Source organism: Pithys albifrons, chromosome 16 (genome assembly GCF_047495875.1).
Source record: "Pithys albifrons albifrons isolate INPA30051 chromosome 16, PitAlb_v1, whole genome shotgun sequence".
NCBI lineage: Eukaryota > Metazoa > Chordata > Aves > Passeriformes > Thamnophilidae > Pithys > Pithys albifrons.
In genome coordinates this window covers 3,451,866-3,473,922 of record NC_092473.1, presented here as the reverse complement: position 1 = coordinate 3,473,922, position 22,057 = coordinate 3,451,866, and the positions used below count along the sequence as shown (strand labels likewise).

General features: G+C 42.5%; 1 protein-coding gene across 2 annotated transcripts in view; it reads right to left on the bottom strand.

Moving 5' to 3' along the window:
• The window catches only part of KATNIP (katanin interacting protein), a 59,933-nt gene that overhangs the window by 21,370 nt on the left and 16,506 nt on the right, over positions 1 to 22,057 (bottom strand). For both annotated transcript variants that reach the window (XM_071571284.1, XM_071571285.1), the window contains exons 9-15: positions 21,385 to 21,482; positions 20,848 to 20,962; positions 20,275 to 20,481; positions 16,360 to 16,500; positions 9,704 to 10,601; positions 4,625 to 5,359; positions 3,856 to 4,064 (exon numbers count right to left, since the gene is read on the bottom strand). In XM_071571284.1, the coding sequence (XP_071427385.1) occupies positions 3,856 to 4,064; positions 4,625 to 5,359; positions 9,704 to 10,601; positions 16,360 to 16,500; positions 20,275 to 20,481; positions 20,848 to 20,962; positions 21,385 to 21,482 (2,403 nt within the window). The remainder of the gene's footprint in view (positions 1 to 3,855; positions 4,065 to 4,624; positions 5,360 to 9,703; positions 10,602 to 16,359; positions 16,501 to 20,274; positions 20,482 to 20,847; positions 20,963 to 21,384; positions 21,483 to 22,057) is intronic.

The window sequence follows — 22,057 nt, the reverse complement described above, 5'->3', positions numbered from 1 at the left end:
TTAATAATAGCAGATTAGAATGACATCTTGGCAATTTTATGAGTAGGTCTATAACAACATCAGCTGAATCCTCATTAGTAGTCAAAAAGCCAAACAGGAAATTAGAAGTCCAGACTTCTCTATAGTTTAATTCATCATAAGAAGTAAACTTCCTGTCATCCAGAATACATCACATGGACCTACATTGTGACTAAAAATAAATAAAAGACTTGTCAGCACTGTCCTCCTCCTGTTCCATTAGCTCTCTGCAGTAACACCACTCACATCCTGCAGCTCAAATGCCTGTTCCCAGCCTGCAAAATCCTTCACGTGTTAGCAAATGTCCCTGTGGTAATTAAGGTAATTCAGGTGAAAATGAACAAGAAGTGTGCACTGGAATTAATACACACACACAGGGAACCCACTGAAGGTGGAAATCCCTTCCTATTGGGGGGTTTTCATGTAAAACAGTTACTCTGCCTTTGATGCCTCTTCCTCAGAACAGCTTTAAAAGCCAGCCTGGGAGTGAAAATTTGTAACTTCGCTGAAAATCAAAACCCATGGGCACAGTAAAGCCACTGGGTTTATAGATTGCAAAATAATGCCCTTCCTTGCAGACGATAAACCACCTGTGCCAGCCACAGGATCACCTCTTTTCTCCCCCCTTGTCTGCTCAGATGCCTTCATTCCACTGGTGCCACTATCTTTTCTTTCAGACATACTCTAATTTTCTACCACTTCAACTCCTTCTGCCTGTGAGCACTGTCATAGAGTCACAGAATGGATTGGGTTGGAAAAGACCTCCAAGATCATCAAGGCCAACCCTTGGTCCAACTCCAGTCCCTTTACCAGATCATGGCACTCAGTGCCACGGCCAAGCTCAGGCTAAAAACCTCCAGGGATGGGGAATCCACCCCCTCTCTGGGCAGCCCATTCCAATGCCTGAGCACTCTCTCTGCAAAGAATTTCTTTCTGCTCTCCAACTTCAATTTCCCCTGGCAGAGCTTGAGCCCATCGTGCCCCCTTGTCCTATTGCTGAGTGCCTGAGAGAAGAGACCAACCCCCACCTGGCCAGAACTTCCCTTCAGGCAGTTCCAGACAGTGCTGAGGTCACCTCTGAGCCTCCTCTTCTCCAGGCTAAACACCCCCAGCTCCCTCAGCCTCTCCCCACAGCACTTGTGCTCCAGTCCCTTCTCCAGCCTCGTTGCTCTTCTCTGGCCCCGCTCCAGCCCCTCAATCTCTTGCCTCAACTGAGGGGCCCAGAACTGAACACAACACTCAAGGTGTGGCCTCCCCAAGGCAGAGTCCAGGGGAAGGGTCACTGCCCTGGGCCTGCTGGCCACGCTAGTTTGGATCCAGGCCAGGATCCCCTTGGCCTTCTTGGCCACCTGGGCACACTGGTGGCTCCTGTTGAGCTTCCTGTCCCTCAGTCCCCCCAGGTCCCTCTGCCTGGCTGCTCTCCAGCCACTCTGTGCCCAGCCTGGAGCACTGCAGGGGGTTGGGGTGGCCAAAGGGCAGGACCTGCACTTGGCTTTGTTGAACTTTGCAATCAGCCCATCTCTCAAGTCTATTCAGATCCCTCTGCAGAGCCCTCCTGCCCTCCAGCAGGTCGACACTCCCTCCCAACTTGGTGTCATCAGCAAATTTGCTCATGATGGACTCAGTCCTGTGAGACCATCAATGTCCTGCCTGTGTTCTCAGATCCTTCTGGCCAAAACAAAACAGCTCCACAGTACATGAGCTATTGGAAAAGCAGTAAAAAGTAGAAAGTATTACCATGGTCCTACACCTGCCCAATATTGTATAGCACCATCCCTGTGAGGAATAACTAAAGTAGCACCAACCACTCTGGAAAAGAGAGATTTAGAAGACTGGAACACAAGGGCATAAATCTCCTGAGTGGTTTGAAGAAGGGTATGGGGAATAATTGTTTAATTTCTTCCAACACAAAAACTAGAGGACATTAAATGAACCAAGAGACAAACAGAATGTTTGGCTGGGAAGTTTGCCACAGAGCACTGTAAATTGTAAAAGTGCACAGGGGTTCAAAAACCTAGTGGATGAACCTAATGCAATAAAAATCTGTGGCAGGATACTAAACACAAAGGTTCTGTGAAAAAGTCCTTGTGAGACACATTTGTGAGGGCTGGGTGAGTGTTTCAGAGAAGCACTGCTGCATTCTGTGCTATTCTTACATCCTCCCTAAGCACCCATTATTGGCCAGAGCTGAACCAAGGAAGGTCTGACCTGCTAGAAAAGTCAACATGTTCAGGATTACTGAATTCATGGCACAGGCAGATGGCCATGGATAACACTGACATGAAAGGGAGACACTTCTGTGAGAGCTTTGGAGAAGTTTTACAGGTAGTGCAGTAAAACATCGTTTTATCTACTGAAGGGAATGAGGGTGAGGGATCAACAGAGACTGTTCCAACGCCAGGCTGGGCTGACACATTATGCTGGGGAAGACAAATTGCCCAGTAAATCTGTATCACTCTGGTAGCAGGAACATCCCTCCACAAAAATCAGCAAATACACAATGACAGGAAGATCAATGGCTCAGTCACAACAGCTTTGGTTATTCCACTGCTGATGCAGCACATTCCAGAGTTACAACAGGGGTAGCAAGGGCATCACAGCTGAACAGCAAAATGAAAGGCAGGGACAGAGTAAGGACCAGTCCAAGCCCAGGCTTCTACCATAGAAGAGGTTCTGCTGAATGCTCACAAGAAACGAGTGATCAGGAAAAGAAAGGTGAACTTCAATTTGTGGTCATTAAATCCTGCACTGCTTAAGGTCTCTGAGCAGTTTAAGACATTACATGAAAAGATGGGACCAAAATTAGTGGAGAAGTCAAAGGTTAGAGACACTGACTCATGATTTTCACAGTGACATGAACTTCCAATGTCACTGTATTTCCCTTGGTCTTGTAAGCTACAAGAAAAAGAGGACAAGACAGAACAGGAAGGTTTGACAGCCACACAAGGCTCATCAGGAACCACACAGGAACTATCCCTGGGAGCAGTTTGGCTGACCCAGCTGGAATTTGGATTGATTCAGCTTTGGATCTCCTGACAGAATCACCAGAGTGTGTCCCCTGGAAAAAGAGAACCTCACTGATGCAACAGTAGGTGCTCATGATTATGAGAAAGTAGAAGATTTTAAGGAAAACAGATCACAGACTGCTCCACACCATTCTGAGGAGAAAATCTTGCAGGATCTTTGCTCAGACACTGAACTGCTGGGCTGGAATGGTGTAAGGAAGGCCCCAGTGTTTGAAAATATAGCTTTCCTTCAAGGATTAAAATACCTGCTACATGGAAAAGAGCCACTTCTGTGCTGCAAAATGCACACAAACCTGTGGAGATGCTAATCAAAAAAAGACAGAGAGGAAAAATAAGGGGAGGGTGGATGGGAAGGGATCCTTCTCATTGAAGATACTTAATTTTTGGAGGAAAAAACCAGCAAGAGAATATTTTGTGTGGAAAATAAGGAAAAATCTTTGGAGTGACAGGCAGTACAGCTACTCATTATATGAATAACTGTGTGTATCACTGACAGTGCATAAACCTTCAGGAGGACCTAAATCAAAAAGAACTCCCTCTAATCTCTGCCCAAGTAAGTAAAGAAAAAAAACCCCTAGCATAGCTTTCCTGGTAAGCTTATTAATTAGTCAGGGAACCAAACTTCAGAGGACCTTCTGGGATTTAAAAAACTACATAAATTATTGAGCTTGGGGGAAAAAAGTCTTCAAAACAGTCATAGTTTTACTAGTTCTTCTGCAGAGTTTTACTTCAGCATGGAAATGTGTCTATTACTTCCATATCATGTTTCAGAAAGGCATTTCTAGAGAGTTGTGAACAAAGAAGGCCCTACCTGTTGATCTTCTGTTCTCAACCCTGCTTGTGTAAAAGGTCTTTCATCTCCCTCCCTGTCAGCAGTTGTTGGCCTCTTTAGCTCTTCCTCGTATCTCAAGGAGCTGGCATTTTCCATTTCTCCATCATATGTCTCATCATAGCAGTATATGGCTTCAAGAATATCATCCTCAGTAGTGAACAGAATTGTGTCCCCAAAGTGCTCTGGAGCTGAAGGCAAAACACAGAATTAAATGGAGAAATAACACAAAGGAATATCCAGAGCAAGAAAAATTATTTTCGGTCCTTATTTACATTAATTTGCAGCAGTGTTTAAAGATAATTTATGGTAAATCCATACTGATACTGCTGTAATTAGTATTTCACTCTCAAATTATACTGCACAGCAGAAAAATTAGAGAACTCAGTCAAATTTTCAATACATACAAAAGACAACAGGGAAAAAGCTCCTCCATCGCCTTTTCCAAACGACATTATATGTGAAAACAAGGAAAAAGCTGCAACTTTGAAAATTCTCAGGACTATCTGATACTATTGAAATACAGACTTGATGTTAAGACATGGTTAAGAATGGAGATTAACTCCCTGTGCTGCCAAAATCCACAGTATCAGTGAAGAATGCATTAGTGGGCTCTGTATTATGGTTTGAAATTCAACACTACCCAAAGTGCCAACTTGCTCTGAAGTGCCAAGTGATAACAAAGGAGCCAAATGCACTTGTTTGCCTTGTGCTGCTGTGCCCACAGAGGAAATAAGAAATGACAGGATACCTCCAGACAGAGTTCCTGAAGCCTTGGCAATTTCTCCTTTAAAGATGCACTGGTCATCCAAGAGCATGATAATGTCTTTCACACCTCTGAAGGAGTGGATTCGAGATTTATTGTAATTCCAAATCCTTATCATTGCCACCTGACAGGGGCTCACAAAGTCAATAAAGATGAGGTGAGGTTTTCCCAGGGTGAATGGTGCCAGCCAGAGATGCATGTCATCCTGAGTCCGATTTACCCCATCAATTAGGTTGGTTATTATTCTGGGATCATTCCCATAAGCTGGTAAAATATTTATATCAGGGGGTTCAGCTGTTATTTTTGCAATCTGAACAGGATCTCCTTTAGAACTGAAAACCTCAATTCCATTCAGACCAACGTAATGTCTGTCTCCCCACGTTGTTCGAATGTCTATCACTAAGTGCTGCCCAGAAGGTAACACAGGAATTTGAAAGTCATTTCCATCCTGTGCCTCCACGGAATTGTCTCCTTCCTGCCTCCTTGGCAGTGTTTGCAGTCCCTCTTTCCTCACTTGCTGGTACTCTCCAGAGCGGTGGATTCTCTGTTGATGGAGAAACTCATCGAAGATATCCCCTTGAAAGTCCATGTTGGAGATTCGGCCACGATGGGAATAATTAAATTTCACCAAGGAGTTCCAGGACTCCTGCAGAGTGTGTTCCTGCTCACTGCACCACTTCCCTCCAGAGATTGCCACGTCCTTGATGGAAAAGTCTTCATCTGAAAACGTTACAAAGACAGTTAATGTATAAACAGCACTGGGAACAAACCACTAAGATGTGGACTTTGAAAAATAATGCTGGTCATATTTGTGTCCCTTACTGTGAAATTCTCCTGCAGCAGCACTTTTATTGCCTCCTTATCCTGAGGGTTCCATGTCCCAGTTTCTCTTCCCCATTTAGACACAATGAAAACCATTTAACTATTGAAGAGCAGAGCACATGCCATGGTATAAACTGCAACTTGGCTTGAGGCTGTGAATTCTTGACTCAGCCCTTCAGGAAACTGGGATTTTGCCCAGTGATATTTAATGTGTGGCTGTCACAACAGGTTAAATCTGCATTTCTGCAGTTGTTTCATACAGCTGGAAAGGGCTGAACTGGTTAATGTAAAGCTGGAAAGGGCTGAACTGGTTAATGTAAAGCATCACAGAGAGCAGCTGGTACTTTCAGTCAGCCACATGGATAGAAAGAAAAGTGGTGAGGAAAGGAGGAGGCTCAGCATAAGGAAGATGAGGTGAGTGTAATAATGTCCAAATATTTCTCCCACTTTTCAGCAAGTGTGAGGTGTAGAAAGGGGATAATGACAAAGTAATGGGAATGTAGTAGGGACAACAAACTAGAGGGGCACAGTGGGAGCAAAGCATGTTCTCCTCGTGGCTGCACTGGGGAGCTGCTTAATTTCCATCTCAAAACAATTAAGAACAGATAATAACAAAGATTTTCAATAAAGCAGTCACTTATGTATTTTCTTCAAATAAAGGAAGAAGAGGAAGTGGAGTACTAAACAATCACAGGCCCATGGGCCAGATTTAGTTCCATATAATGTCCTTGGGTGGATACTAAAACAAATGGTTATCAAGAATAAATGCCAATTGCTATAAAATGCAAAATAATGTTTTCCCAAAAGACTGCTCAAGACTGACTTTTAACTGTGTTTTTGGAAAAATTGGAAAGAGGCAATGTTCCTAATCTAAGGCAAATAATCATTTACAGAGGGGACATGTGAGATAAAAATAAGAATTTTAAAGCAGATGGAAAACTACCTGGAAAAGGGTTGTCTTCCAGAATGAAAGGCTGGAGACCAACCTGGCCATTCCTCCTTATCCCACAGGCAAAATACAGATATGAGGTAAAGGATGTAAGAACATCAGCCATTTCTAAGCCACTTTCTTGCTCAAACCACTGTCAATACCCCAGGGGTGGGTGATCCCACACAGCACATCCCAGAGCCTCACAATCTACCTGGAGAAGACACTGGATATGTATTTACCACTTTAAAGTGCCAAAGCTTGAAAATTTCAGGATGAAGAGAATACAGAGGAGTATTTGACATCCTTTGTCTTGCCTTGTTTGGGAGAGTTTTTCCCTTTTTTTTGTTAATTTTTTTAACATTAACTACTTCAAACAGTCCAGAGATTACAATTCTGGAGCACTTCTGAGGCAGTTCAAAGGGAGGTCAACAGGTTTGTTATCTGCCTTAAGGAGGGACAGCTGGAGAAGTGGAGCCCTGAAAGGAAAGCAGGCATGGCCCAAAAGCAGAGGCAAATGGCTGAAGGCTTACAGGGCTTGGCTTTTTATTTTCAGAATCTAAAATGTATTATTTATTAATGACAACTCTAATGTCCAACTCCCCTATGGGTTTAGAAGTGTCTTAACCACCAAGTACCTTGTCCTGCTTCTGATGGCAACACACCTCATACAAATCCTTTCAAAACTTTAGTAAACTACATTTTGGGCCAAGACTACCTTGAAAAAAAAACCCACCTTTCTTCTCCCTCTGTTGTGTTAATGTCTTTTTTCCTGCCTGCAGTTATAAATAGCAATCATATTTCCATGCTGCAATCACATGCTTCATTTCCCAAATCATCCTAAAAGCTCTCTCTTCAGTATCTGTTCCACTTTGTAATCAGCTTTCCTGCAAATGGATGAGCAGAGCTGCAGTTTTCCAACCGACGGCTCCCAAGTGGCTGTGCTGGGATATTTAACATGTCCCACCCATCCCAACTGGCTCTGCTGCTCCACCCTGGCAGTGCCCTGCACTCCTCTCACAGCCAATCTGCCAGCAGCTCCTCAGCCATGATCCTCCTCTTCCTCACTCATTTGCAACTGGTGATTACTCAGCTTACAACTTAATTTTTGGTTATTAGTCCCCAAGTGAGCCTGCAAGCATTACTATCCAATTGCATTCCCTGCTCCAGTCCTCAAGTTCATCTTTCTGTGCAGTTCTTCAATCTCCTTAACTCATCACAACCCAAATTATGTGTTATTTGCTAATTTTATCAGCATTCTTCCATCATTGCCTTTGCACATTAAAGTGGTTATCAAAGCAAAATTGATGTTTTTATAGTGCCATTAACTCGAGCCAAGCATGTAGGTGCTATTTCTAATTTCTGTTGTTCTTGTTCTTGTTCATTTGGTGACCAAAGCTGTGCTGTGACGCTGGCAGGAGGCTCTGCAGCCTTCCCTTTGTCTCACACTTCCACTGGGAACTGCCCTGTGCCAATTAAAACCCATCACTCTCAGGGAAACATTTCAAACCCTTTCCCTGTTGTTCAAGCTCACTCAGCTGCACTTTGAAGATGGTTTTGCCCTGCCCAGCACAGTGCAGAGAGAACAAAAGCTGCTGGATGGCTGCAATTTTCCCAGGGACAAAAACATATTGGGAGCTTTAAGCACCACATGAAATAACCTGCTCTGAGCAAAATTAGGGTACACTGGATAGAGTCCTGATAATCCTCATCTTATTCTTTACATTAAAACTCCAGCATTGTTTCCATTTTTACAACTGACCAGAGAAGCCAAGGTGGGATTTATTTACAGTTTCCATAATGTGAAGGTTTTAATCTAACAGAGATACTGTAAAATGTGTGAAGCAGCAAAAGGGCTGCAGTGAGTGGGTAGGTGAAGGGCAGGTGGCAGTTGTTCCAAATCCTTCCCTACTTTCCTCTTCTTTGAGGTATAACTTTAAATGTACTGATGAAATTGCTGTTTTCTTCACAGAGGGTCAGAGAGGAAAAAATTCAGACATTCTAAGTTTAGAATGAACCAATTTCCTCACCTTTGTCTGAAAAATTCATGCAGTAACTGCTGGAGAATTTGAACTGGCATTCCTGTATTTAGGGATATTTTCTGTCCCTTATCATCATTAATGTAAACTCTCAAATTCAATATACAGCAAGTTGCACTTTCATGGACCATTCTGATGCTAAATCACAACCAAAGTCTCAATTTGTAGTTTTGGAACATCCAAATTGTTCTGATGCTAAATCACAACCAAAGTTTCAATTTGTAATTTTGTAACATATTACTCCAATTCCCCGGTCCTGTTGTCCTTGTTCTGCCAACCTCCCTTCATCTGAGCCAAGATATTGAACACTGAAGAATTACAGAATGCCAAAGAAGGGATATGAAGGGTTCAAAAAAACCATAATCAGAGTGGCATGACTTGCAACTGAAAAGGGGAGACTGAAAATGTATCCTGAGCAATGAAAGTTGGTAAAAAGAGAGACAAAGTAGAACCTGAGGGCAAGATATTCTATTCTTTTGTTATTTACAATTGTTGAACACAAAAATGTTCCCCCACACCCTGAAAGTTTCTTAGCCATGGATTGCCAGGGGCTGGGAGAGAGCAGGGACTTCAGAAGTTGCCAGTTCTCCTGCTCTTCCCTGGGGACACACTGTTGGCTCCTGCCAGAGGCAGAACACAACTGCTCGCATCAGGAGCCTCCACCAGGATCCAGGGGACATAAAAAGGGTTTGGGAAAGGATGGCAGGGAAACTCAAAGGCACTGAGAAGGTAACAGCCACATTTACTAGAAAACTCCTGATAAATAAACCAGGAGGTTTGTAAAGTTATGAGCAGAGAAGGGAAAACAAGGGCAGTTTTCCATTCACTCTGAATAAACACATTCAGCATATATTCTCACTGAGAAAGACACAAACCTACTACACAAATAAGCTCTGTAAATTTACTCACTAACTTGAGGACAAACTCTTCTCTATTTTTTTGCAGATTTTAATTGATATTAGCAAACATTTGCTGTCTGCAGGACTGTCAATTCTTGGAATAAAATTTACTGCAATTTAGTCTTCCATCTGCTCCAAACAAACTAAAACTAAAAACTAAATCAGAATGTAAATTTTTCAGAATAGTATTTCACATGAGATGTAGGACAGGGAGAGACACACTATTATCAGAGTTTGAATGAGGAAAATACCACAAACAGCAAAATTAACCCCCCAGGAACCTCAAGGGGTTCCTTCCCACCCAAATGAGTCTGTGATTCTGCAAAATGGAGAACACATCAGCACTTGCACCAAGGTTGCTCTTGTGACCTCTTACCTTTGAGAGCAGAATCATCTTCTCCAAGATTCATAGTGTTTAATCCCATCTTTTTACCCCCTCTGACACTTCTCCTCCCACTCGTAGGGTACTGTGAGCTGCAGCAGTTTCTGTTAGAAAACTGCTCCAGGATGTCCAAGGCCACATCACCACCCTTTCTGCTCCCCATAAGTGCTCTCTCATCTCCATTTGCATTCCTACTACTGGGTCTTCCCAGTTCATGTCTCTGGCATTTGCCATCCTCATTTGCCAGGTCTGAGAAGTTCTCCATGATTCCATCTGGCTGTGTTTGAAGCCTGGAGCCCAACCTGGGTTCTGCAGCAAGCCAGGAAGGTTTCTGCTTGCTGGCAGTGACTTGGTTGCTCTCTGTTGCTTGGGCAGAGGACTGTAACCAAGGGGGAATGGCACCTGTGGCATCAGACAGTTTTCTACCTGTTAACTTTTCCATTTGTTCACTCAAAGAAAGATCCTCATCAGACTCAACGTGCTCTGTAACTGCTGCTGTTGCTGAACCCTCTTTGGCATCTTTTATACAAACTTGAGATGGGAGTGCTTTTAGATCATCCTCTAACTCAGACAAATTTTGCTTTGTAAAGCTAATTGAGTTCATTTTATGCTCAAGAAGATTTTCTTCTGGCAGAGATTGCCAGTTTACTGAAATACTGCTTGATTCTGAGCATTTTAGTTGTAGCTCTGCTTTCTTGTCTGTGACTGCAGGTGCATTTCCCTCCTTCCTTTCACTGGAAGGAGGTGCAGAGATATCTTGCTTGTGATCTGTAAGGTCAATTGTAGTGTTAAGGTCAGCAAGGAGATCTCCAGAGGCTCTCTCTAATTCACCATCAAACACCAGGTTCTCATCAACATACAACTTCACTTTCCTTGCTCCAACATCAAGGTCCTACAAAAATAAAAGGATAAAGATTTCAATTAAGCTTTCAAGCTTAATATCACTGCTCTGGGACTCTTGACATTTGAACACTTAATCAATAGGCAGATGAAAAAAATTAAACTCTGTGTCAGCTACATGCCTTTGACTACCTTTTAATCTAAAGCTCAAACAACTGAAAAACACCATGGAATATTTAAGATTTTATTTAAAAGGACTGAAAGCCCTGCTAGACTGTACTCTGAACCATTTTGTCTGACAAGGCTTGATTATTTACAAAAGCTTGAGGGTGGAAGCCCAGATTAAGTGTAATTGTATCTGATCAGGATATAAATTTCAGAGGCACATTCTGCTTCAGCATCTCTAAGATTCAACACTTTCACAGCACGTTCCATAGTGAACAACCACCCAGATCAAAGGCACTGGAGTTAAAAAGAGTTACAAAGAAACAAGGGAGTGAGAAAGGACAGCAAAAAAAATCATCCAGTCCATCTTTTTTCCACTGAAGAATGTAAAATAACCTATACCATTGTGAAGAAATCTGTTTTTAACAGTTTTCAACTAATCTGCCATGATAGCCTATTCCAACACTTAACTAGCCTTTTAAATAGAAGGCCTTTATCTCAGACACAATTCTGCCACTCACAACTTTATCTCTGTGTTCTCCTTCTCTGTGGCACCCACCAATACCTGATTTTTTCATTCCATTGAAGTTGGAACTAATGTTCTTTCTATTCTCTTCACCATTTCGACCTAACCCTTTCTCCCTCTTGACAAAAATACCATTATCTTCAAAGAAAATATAGAAGATGAGACAAAATCCATCTCCTTTCTGTTCTCTGACTTTCAGTAACGTGTCCATCTCATGGAGTCTTTTAAAGACTCTCTGTTCTTTCCTTCTTTTCATGAAAACTAAGAAGATTTTCATGCAAGTAAGAAGTTTCAGCTTCATCCCTCTTGCTCATCTCCTGGATGTCAGTTCTCCTGGAATACTGATGGAAATTTTCATAGAATCATAGAATCATAGAATCGATTGGGTTGGAAAAGACCTCCAAGATCATCGAGTCCAACCCTTGGTCCAACTCCAGTCCCTTTACCAGATCATGGCACTCAACACCACGTCCAATCTGCGTTTAAAAACCTCCAGGGATGGGGAATCCACCCCCTCTCTGGGCAGCCCATTCCAATGCCTGAGCACTCTCTCTGCAAAGAATTTGTTTCTGATCTCCAACTTCAATTTCCCCTGGCAGAACTTGAGCCCATCGTGCCCCCTTGTCCTATTGCTGAGTGCCTGGGAGAAGAGACCAACCCCCACCTGGCCAGAACTTCCCTTCAGGCAGTTCCAGACAGTGCTGAGGTCACCTCTGAGCCTCCTCTTCTCCAGGCTAAACACCCCCAGCTCCCTCAGCCTCTCCCCACAGCACTTGTGCTCCAGTCCCTTCTCCAGCCTCGTTGCTCTTCTCTGGCCCCGCTCCAGCCCCTCAATCTCTTGCCTCAACTGAGGGGCCCAGAACTGAACACAACACTCAAGGTGTGGCCTCCCCAAGGCAGAGTCCAGGGGAAGGGTCACTGCCCTGGGCCTGCTGGCCACGCTAGTTTTGATACAGGCCAGGATCCCATTGGCCTTCTTGGCCACCTGGGCACACTGGTGGCTCCTGTTGAGCTTCCTGTCCCTCAGTCCCCCCAGGTCCCTCTGCCTGGCTGCTCTCCAGCCACTCTGTGCCCAGCCTGGAGCGCTGCAGGGGTTTGGGGTGGCCAAAGGGCAGGACCTGCACTTGGCCTTGTTGAACTTCATCCCATTGCAATCAGCCCATCTCTCAAGTCTATCCAGATCCCTCTGCAGAGCCCTCCTGCCTTCCAGCAGGTCGACACTCCCTCCCAACTTGGTGTCATCAGCAAATTTGCTGATGATGGACTCAATCCCCTCATCTAAATCATCAATAAAGATGTTAAACAGGACTGGACCCAACACAGACCCCTAAACCAGTCACTCCTTCACCTACAAGTGCAAATGTTTCTGGCCCTTCACTCCTGAAGGCACTTGGTAAAGGCTTATGAGTCTTTAGAACACCTGTTGTGTTGCTTTCCAAATAATAGCACAGATGAGGCAAAAGATGTGCCATGGACCTGCAGAGAGGAGAAGCAGAGGATGCAGGATGACAGGGGAGGGAGGGGAGCAGGTGCAGGAATGTGAGCATGTTCCCAACAGGAAAAGATAACCTTCAGTAACTTCCCAAAGAACAGCTGTAAACCCAGTTTAATTGGCCATTATGGCCTGGCTGCCTGTGGAACTCTGAGAGTACCATAAAGTGCTATAGGGCTGTGCTGATGCATTTGGCCATAAAACATGGTATTTTTTCCCCTTGAATGAGGACATTGATAGATTGCTCTAACTGGAGATCAAAACACTTCAATAATTGTATCTATTAAAAACTACCCACATGGCTTGGCCTCAAATTGTGATAGGGAAGAGAAAGACCATCAGCATGCCCCAGTAATGTTATTTTTAAAATTTCTGTATGTCTGGACTGCTAATGGCCTCCTTAAATGCTAGATATTTTGGATATTCACAATTGAATTTTGCATTTGGGATAACTGCAACATTTCTACCTAATATGTAGAAATGTTTCCAGCCTCTACTGCTGTTAGGAATACTCAGCCCTTAGTTCTGCCTTTTTACCTGGAAACAGGGATAAAGTGCATGGGAACACAGAAACACATCCAGTTGAAAAGTATTTCTCAATGTCATCTTTTGAAATTAAAATCAGCCACCTCTTAAGAATAATTTGTTTTGAAATTAATCCCATTCCACTCACCAGTACCAGAAGAGGACAGAAAACAGCAAAGATGAGAGGGTGGAGGTCATTCCCCCTGAAAGAGGGACAGTCAAGCCCAGAAAAGAGCCAGTCACTTCAAAATTACTATTTCAGTCAGTGGGAAAAGACTTCCTGTTCTCTGATGCTTTGGAATATCTGAAATAGGTATTATAGGAAGCAAAAGAGATGTCTGAAGTGTATCCAGATGAAGCAGCCAAAGCTACAGATATTTGCAGGACAACAGAGACAGACTGAACTGGGACAGGCCTCAGTAACAGCTGATAGCTCAGAAAAAACACCTATTCAGGAAGAACCAGTAAAAGAGCTAATGAAAATCTTTTGCACCAAAATCCTCAGCACACAGAGCCTCAGAGAGGAAAAATATGAACAGATCTCAGAGACTCCAAGAACAAACATATGCAGGCACAAGACTAAGTACTGCTCTTTTTCATTCCCTCCCACCCCTCTCCTGAGCTTTCAGTTGCTTAGTGACCTGTTCTGGTGGGATGATTGACACCATGGCTGAGCTTCCCTGGTACCACTGCTCAGCTCTCCTCAAGCATTGGCAGGCTGGAAAAATCCCTTCCACCTGGGTAATTCCACCCTGTAAACAAACACCTAAAACTTCACTCACCCAAGGCAGGTTTTTTCACCTCCTGGAAGAGTAATTAAAAGGGCTTAATATCTTAGAACAAGTGGCGAGGCATGATCAGACTCAGAAAGGAAAAAAAGGGCATGATCAGACTCAGAAAGGAAAAAAAGGAAGATTTTGTCCCTCTCCAGCTTGCACTTTCAGCCCTCAGAGTGCCTGCTGGGGTGGTGCCTCCCAGTGAGACAACAAGGACGGGATTTCTGGCCATTTCAGTGATATTTGTGCACAAAGGACAAAGCAGAAAAGCAGAGGCACTTTTCTGAGAATTACCCCTGGATAAAGGACTTGAAATTGCTTCTGCCTGACTTCTCACAGAAGTGAGAAAAAGAAGGAGCAATAGAAAAGAAGTCAAGAACTTAAAGGGAAAAGTTTTTCTATAAAACTAATTGGGCTGTAACAAAGCTGCTGCATCCTTACACACAATCAGTGGTAATCCAGCCCTGAAAAATCTGCAGCTCAAGAGAATGGACAAGAACATCTGTACAGGAGGAACACACATACAGGCAGCCACTTGAAGAAGAAAATTATTCAGCTGGAGAACAACTAATACCTTAATGCATTTAAGTATTGATTCCATTCACAAATTTGTGAAGGCACATCACAGATATTATATTGGATCTTAGAAAAAAAGTTTTAACAGCACTGAGTAACGATGCAATTTCAAGGCTGTAGCAAGTACTTGTAAAATGTCTGGCTATTGCAGACAAATTGAAAAAAAACTGGCTGCCCTTTCTTACACTTGCTCCCTTCTTGCAGACTAAAAATGACCTCCTTTTTTGCAGATCTCATCTGAAGTAAATAAAAACAAGATGAAGCATCCTCTGAGACCTTCCTTGTAATCCAATGAATCAAGGCATCTGTGGCAATGATGCAATCTGACTTTTACAGCTTCCCTCAGACATATTTTTTCTCCTTCCAGACTCAAGTCCTCAAGACTCAAGTTTTTTTGCCTATTTTTGGAAGAAGTACTTGGGCACCTCTGGCTTACATGATTTTTGAGGGAAAGAAAGCAGTTTGAATGATTACCAAAACCCACACAGAAATCTGGCTCTGGATTTATATTAGCAGGAAGAAAATTGTTGGCTGATTATATTTTTGGGGTTTATACTTCTCAGACAAAACTTCCTCATGACAAATTACAGAACTAGGCAGAACTACTTCATATTATTCTTTCACCTGAAGGATAACGAGGCATTTCTGTAGTGAGTATAAACTGCTGCACTTCCCCAAAATCCATGGGATTATACTCCCAGTGGATTTTACAGATTGCCTCATAGCAGTTTATTAAAAAGCAGTGCCTTGAAACACAGGCATCCATTCCTGTGTCCTTCCTGCAGTATGTTCAGCAGGTTTGGTAACAAATCCTGCCATTACCTCCACGAACAGCAGCACCCTAATGATGATGGAACATTCTGTAGCCCACATTTTAGTGGAAAAAGCTATTAAAATTCCAGGAAAACAAATACAAATCATGTAATAGCAAATTTGTTTAAGCTGTCCCTTCCATGGCCATTTCTGTATGTATAAATTACCATATGTGCTTATATAAGAACATGGATGAGAGCAAAACCAGAGGGATAAAGCCTCTTATTTATAATCCAGGACAGCAAATCCTCTTTGGTCCAGTACCTGGGATTTCTTTCTTAACATTGCAGTGTACAAACAAGAATAATTTTCATGGTAACATTCAAACACACAGACAAGAGACCATCTGCCATCTGCCATGATATGTCTCTCTTATAACAGTAGATTGTTTTATTATGAGCACACAGTAGTGGACTTTTTAATTGTCCCTGGCCATGGCAGGGGGGCTGGAATTAGATGATCTTTAAGGTCCTTCCAACCCAAACCATTTTATGTCTCTAATTAAAGTGACAAACCCAAACTTGAGCCAACAGTCAGCCTATTTATATTTATATACATGAGAAAACACATATTTACATTGTGATACTACAACTGAAAGTCCTGAATATTAAGAGGCACTTACCTTTGTATCTTTATTTCTCACCACAGTAAAGGATTAAGTGACAGGATATGCAAGCCTTTTATTAGGTCTTTGGAGATCTTTAATAGCTTTGAAAGAAAATGCTCATTGTGCCTATGAAAACATTATCACCACATTGTTACCATTTACAATTAAGGCAGAAGCAAATTCACAGCACACAGGGACACCTCACAGCCCCTGTTTCATGAGAGAAAATTGTATCTACTTTTATTTCATGCTTTTAGGAAGAACATCAAACTGGAACTCCCTAGGCAAGGCAGAGCAAACAGACAGAGGAGTTGAGAAAAGGCTACTTACACTGGGAGTTGTTGTGCTGTAATTCCAGATCTTGATCTTGGATATCCCAAAGTCACGTGACCGGGTGGGATTGCGGACAACAAAGTACAGCTGGATGGGAGGATGGAAAGGGCACATCCATGGGCAGCTTTCCTTGGGCAGCTGAAAGCAGTGCAAGCAGAGGGTCACCACCACTGCCCCCCCAGCAGGGTGTTTTAATTAACCCACCCCTCCACGGCACAAAGTGCAGCACTTAGAAAATTTAATAACATCTACTACGTAAGAGCCAAACCTCGACCCCCCTTTCCCAACGGTAAATCCGCCCCTGCTGCCTGTCAGGCAGCCCCAAGAACCTGCCAAGGAGATCAAGGGCAGTGCTGCTGTCCCAGAGAGGCATCTGCACACTCACAGACCACAGCCTGCCCTGCTTTGCAACCGCAGGGTCACGGCAAGCCCAGTTTATTTTAATCAAATTAATCAGCTTTGCCGGCACTGGAGGGGATCACTGAGCACCACGGACACTGTGCAATCATTCTGCATTTTCCTCGAGTGCTTACACTCCTGGTTTGTTCTCTACAGAGGGGAATCTTACACAACTTTGCTTTATTGCCTGCCTCTGTTTTAATCAGGCTTTGCAGGCAACCAACGTCACTCACGGATCTGTCCCTTGGAGCTGCACAGACTCTACACTTGGCATTTTCAAAGAGGTCACAGAAACTCCCAACATCAGTTTTACATACAACTGGCAGTCAAGAGACTTAAAAGTACCTAAAAATGCCCAATTCTGGAAATTGTTAAGAACTGCTACCTCTACATGTTCAGAAATGGAGTGAAAGGATGTGAGGCAGTTCAGAAAGAAGCAAGGAGGGAAGAGTTTCAGCATCAAAATGTTGAATGACAAATGTTATTACAAAACAGAGATGAAGGGCACAGAGAGAACACACATGCAGGTAACATTTGGGTGATGTGAGATTAGGAGATAAATCAGCTCCCCTTCTGTTCTCAAGGATACACAGTACAAATAAACACACAGTAGGTACAGACAGTATTTTTCCACATCCTTTCACTCTAAAGGGAGTCTTTCAGTTTTTCCTGAAGGCAGAGGCCACAAAACTTCCCTCCTGAGTACTTTAACCAGTGCCTAAGGAAGGTGAGGACAGAGCTCTGCAGCCTGTTCAAAGATATCCTGAACAGATCCATTTCTCCAGGTGGTCATCTCTGTATTCCAAACTCCCTGGGTCACGATGTCTCTGCCCCAGAAGCCTCTCAAAAAGCTTTGGGAGATCGATGTGTTTAATGTCAGTTTGGGGCATAAACAGCAATAAGAGTGCCAGACAGGTTTAATCCTTTCTGGTGAAAAGAAGACACCTCTTAACATCAAAGAAATGAAAGATAGCCCTCAAACCAGTGTTAACCCAACTCCAGGGTCAACTTCAAAGCTGGATAGTGTTTTTGAAGTCATACTATTGAACAAGAATGGTTAAAAAATAATTTCCCAACAGCAGACAACATCTGATGAGCAATCCACCTGCAGACCTCTCAAGTCAGGACGTGATGCCCCAGGAATCAATAGGTTCTGGTGTGCACTGAGAGTCAGAGGCGCCTTCACAGGAGGGTACCTGATTCAGCACCAAAGTGGACTCTAGAAAGAACTGTCCATGCTTCTCACTGGTTTCTCTGCAAAACTGTACACAATCTTCCAAACAACAGAAAGGCCATCAGAGCCAGGACAAGTACTGTGTCTTGAGTGAGAGGCATTAGAGATCATTTTGTTTATCAGTGGAAGTAACAGCTTAGGACTGGGGTTGTACAAACTAACAGATGTTACAGTCCCCATCAACATGTTCAAGATCTGACACCAGAAACTGAGGGCACCTTGAGGAATCCATGCCAAAACTCCCAAGACTGTGGAGGACTCCCATGTTTCATCCCAAAGAGCAATGGTGATGTCTTTGCCTTCACATGATGGGTCTGGAGTCACTTCCTTTGCAACTAGAGCTGAAAGATCTGGCCTCAAAATTCTTTGAACCATCAGGGTGAACCTGATATGTTAAGGAGTAGGAATTATATTTGAATTGAATCAAGGGAAAATGGAGAGTGGAAACCTCTTAGATTTATGGAAGGCTGACCCAACACTGCTTTGTGTGGGCACTGAAGGTGGAGCTGATAGAGAGTAAAGGAAGGCTCAGGCACTGTGAAGAGCAATGATGTGGGTCTAAGGGTTCACCATTGTGAAGAAATATCTTTGTTAGGTATTTCTACAATTACAATTACTGTGCTTGTTATTCTGAGGTTTAAAAGACCTCTATATTTGTGGAAGAATCAAAAATGTTTATGGAAAACATTTGCAATAAAATACCTAGTCCATGCCTTATTAAGCCTTACAACAAAATCATGGAATGGTTTGGGTTGGGAGGGACCTTAAAGCCCATTCAGTCCCACCCCCTGCCTTGGGCAGGGACACCTCCCACTCTCCCAGGGTGCTCCAAGCCCTGTGAAACCTGGCCTTGGACACTTCCAGGGATGGGGCAGCCACAGCTTCTCTGGGCACCTGTGCCAGGGCCTGCCCACCCTCACCCTATTTCTTCCTCATGTCTAATCTAAATCTACTTAGCTGAGAGCACCTGATGTTCTGCCAGGCATTTTTTTTCTTTTACAGTATATCACAAAGTACAAGGAAGGAGGCAATTTAAGTGCTCTTCTCAAAAGTCTGCAAGGGAAATAAATAAACTAAAATCCCCAAACTTCAAAAGGAAGATCTATTGTCTATTCTCAAAGACAAATGAACACTTAAATGATCAATGATGGAAGGGTTTTAACCATGGTAAAATGAGTTTTTCACATGTTTTCATTCTGCTGAAAATATTAGTTGCTTGGAGATTGATTAATTTATTGGTTTTTCTAATGCACTCAAAAGCTTTCCTGAAATGTACACAAACTGGAAATGCTGCTCTGACTTCTGAAGGAATCTGCAGCTCAGGTATCACATGCCTAAATTCCAGGACTTATTCCCTGTCCAGATTGCATCTTGGATGCAATACCTTTCCAGCTTCAAGAGAGGAGATCACAGTGCCACAAATCAAAGGAATATATTAATCAATGAAATTTAAAACCTCATTACTGAAGAATAGTAGGATATAAGAATAATAGGATATATGAATATATGAGTAATGCTGAGAATAACATGTTTCTAATGGCTTAATTAATGTATTACTACATAATTTATAATTATCTGGAGAGTCTGAGAGTCACTACTACTGCTGAGTGTCAACTGCCAGAAACACACCTATCAAGGGGAATCCATATTTAGACACCAAAGTACAGTGTTCAGGAGACAGTAAGAAAGATGTTTTAAGTAAAAATATTTGTCTGGAAATAATATTCCACACTGAGTTTCAACTCAATTTCAAAATACTGCATGTTTTCCCTCTTCCTACTCTCATACTCAGTTCCTATTAAACATCTGAAAGAAAACAGCAGTGAAACTCCTATACCTTGAGACCACAAGAATTATTTCAGTTTATCAGCAGACATACTGTAAAAAGGTGAAATTCACTGTTCTTAAAGTTTTGTGATCCCAGTCTACAGCACAATACTTTTAAACCTGAATGTGTTCTTTTACCCAAGACAATGCCACAGAGTTAATGTATAAAGAGGCAGAGTTAAACCTTCCTCCATCCAATTGTTTAGTTAAGCAAGTCAGGCAAATTAATCAAAATCTGCACTAAAGCAAAGCTACAACTGAATACCAACATTTGGGACAGGAAAGCTGGATTTGTTAATAATAAGCAATATTTGAAGTTTTTTAAATTATCATATGTTGTTATGCAGTCGAGTTCAAAATGCAATCATGTTTCTGAACAAAAAACCTTGTGATAGAGTATTATGGAAATATTATAATGAGAGATTTTAATATCCAGGACTAGGCTGTCTTACATTTAAGTTCTTTTTGACCAAGCAGCACAAATCCCCTGGGTTGTCAGCATTTCGAATGTCCACATCATGAGGAGACACAAATATCTTCTCGTTGTGCAAATCAAAGAACTCCACCTGGCTCAGGCCCACGTTTGCTGGATCTCCCCAGTTGGAAAGCAGTTCCATGGTCACATAAATGGCATCATGCACTTCCACACTGGCTGTCATCTGCACCCAAATGAAATGGGACAAAAACATGAAGTGGCAGAACAATAAAGTGTGGTACAAAACACTGACTGCAATACTGATGGGTCAGAAGCACAAGGACTGCAAAGTCAAAGCCATCTGGATGGCATTCAGTCCTTCTGGGTTCCATCAATTCTGCCACACTCCAACCCTCTTAAAAAGCTCAAAGAGAAAACGGTTCCATGTTCCTTGACTGACTCCTCTGTCATTCTGATGAAGAGATAAATTCTCTTTTCTTACCCTGCCATTGGTTGTCATGGGGCAGAATTGGTGGAATGCAGATACTTCCCTGTGCTTTTATTTCAATAATTCTGGGAAGCACCAATTATGGTGCATATACACACAAACCTTCTCTCTCAATGTGAAATCCACTTCAGCTTTGTCACTAGCCAGGGATCTGTCATTATCACAGGCAGAACTGCTCCCACACTCCAGAAAGACTTTCAGAAGTTTCTTCTTTTGTCTGAAACAACATATTCTTTTATGAGTTATTCCTGCATTTTTAAGCAATAGTTTAGCTGTCATGAAGGTGAAGAGATAATAAGTTGGACCCACAGACCCCACAGGAAAATCTGTGTACCCCCATGCTGAATAAAAACTGTTACAGCATCCCACCTTAGAAACACAGAGTTTGGTCCAAAAACTGGGCCCCAGGTCACAGCTGGTTCTGAGAAAGCAATGCAGAGGTTATTTAAAGACAAGAAAAGAAGATGTTGGCAGACCCCTGCTCTGCAGAGACTGGCCCAAGGCTGGATTCCCTGATTTGCTGCTACTTGTATGGAGTCTTTGAAGATTATTTATGTATTTGAAGATTTACAGGTGTAGAGGCATTCTGAAAAATCCCTCTTCAAAGAAGGAAGGTAGCCCAAAGCAAATCTGTAATACCTGCTTCCAAAAGGACAAATTCTCTCAACAGGCCTTGCCTGGCTCTTTTCTGGAGGTTCAGTCATTGAGGAAACAAAAGATGAAACAGAAGATTTCTCCTAGGTAAGAAAAAGATGAACATGTTTCATTCAGATTGTTCTCCACATACCAATGAGTATTAGTCTGCATCTCTGGAATAAATCAGAGTTTGGGCCCTGCTCATCTGTAATTCTGTGCTGAGTTAAAGCAAATTTAACAGAATTGGTCTTGATTTGCAATGAAAGAGCTGAGCTTGGAGCTTGCTCCTCTATATGGAAGAAAAGTAACATAAAAGCATATTCTGAGGACTTTTAGCTGTGCATATATATGTGTGTGGATGTGTGAAAAAACCTAACTGTATACATTTGGTAGGACTCAGGGTTGGCCAAAGCTTTGGCACAGGTCTACTGGACTTTCCCCTTCTCCAAAAATGGGTAATAAAGACTTTTAAATCCCCAAACCCCTCAGTTTTATTAGAATAATAAAAAAAAGATTCATTTTTTAAAATACAGAACTATCAGCAGTGACTACCTAAGAGAAAAACAGAAGAAAAGTGCTGCAGTTCTTACAATGCTATAGGCTCTTTCTCTGCCTGTACTCCACATTTTTGCTGATTTTTGTTGATTTCTTTGTTTATAAATGAGTTTTAAATTGT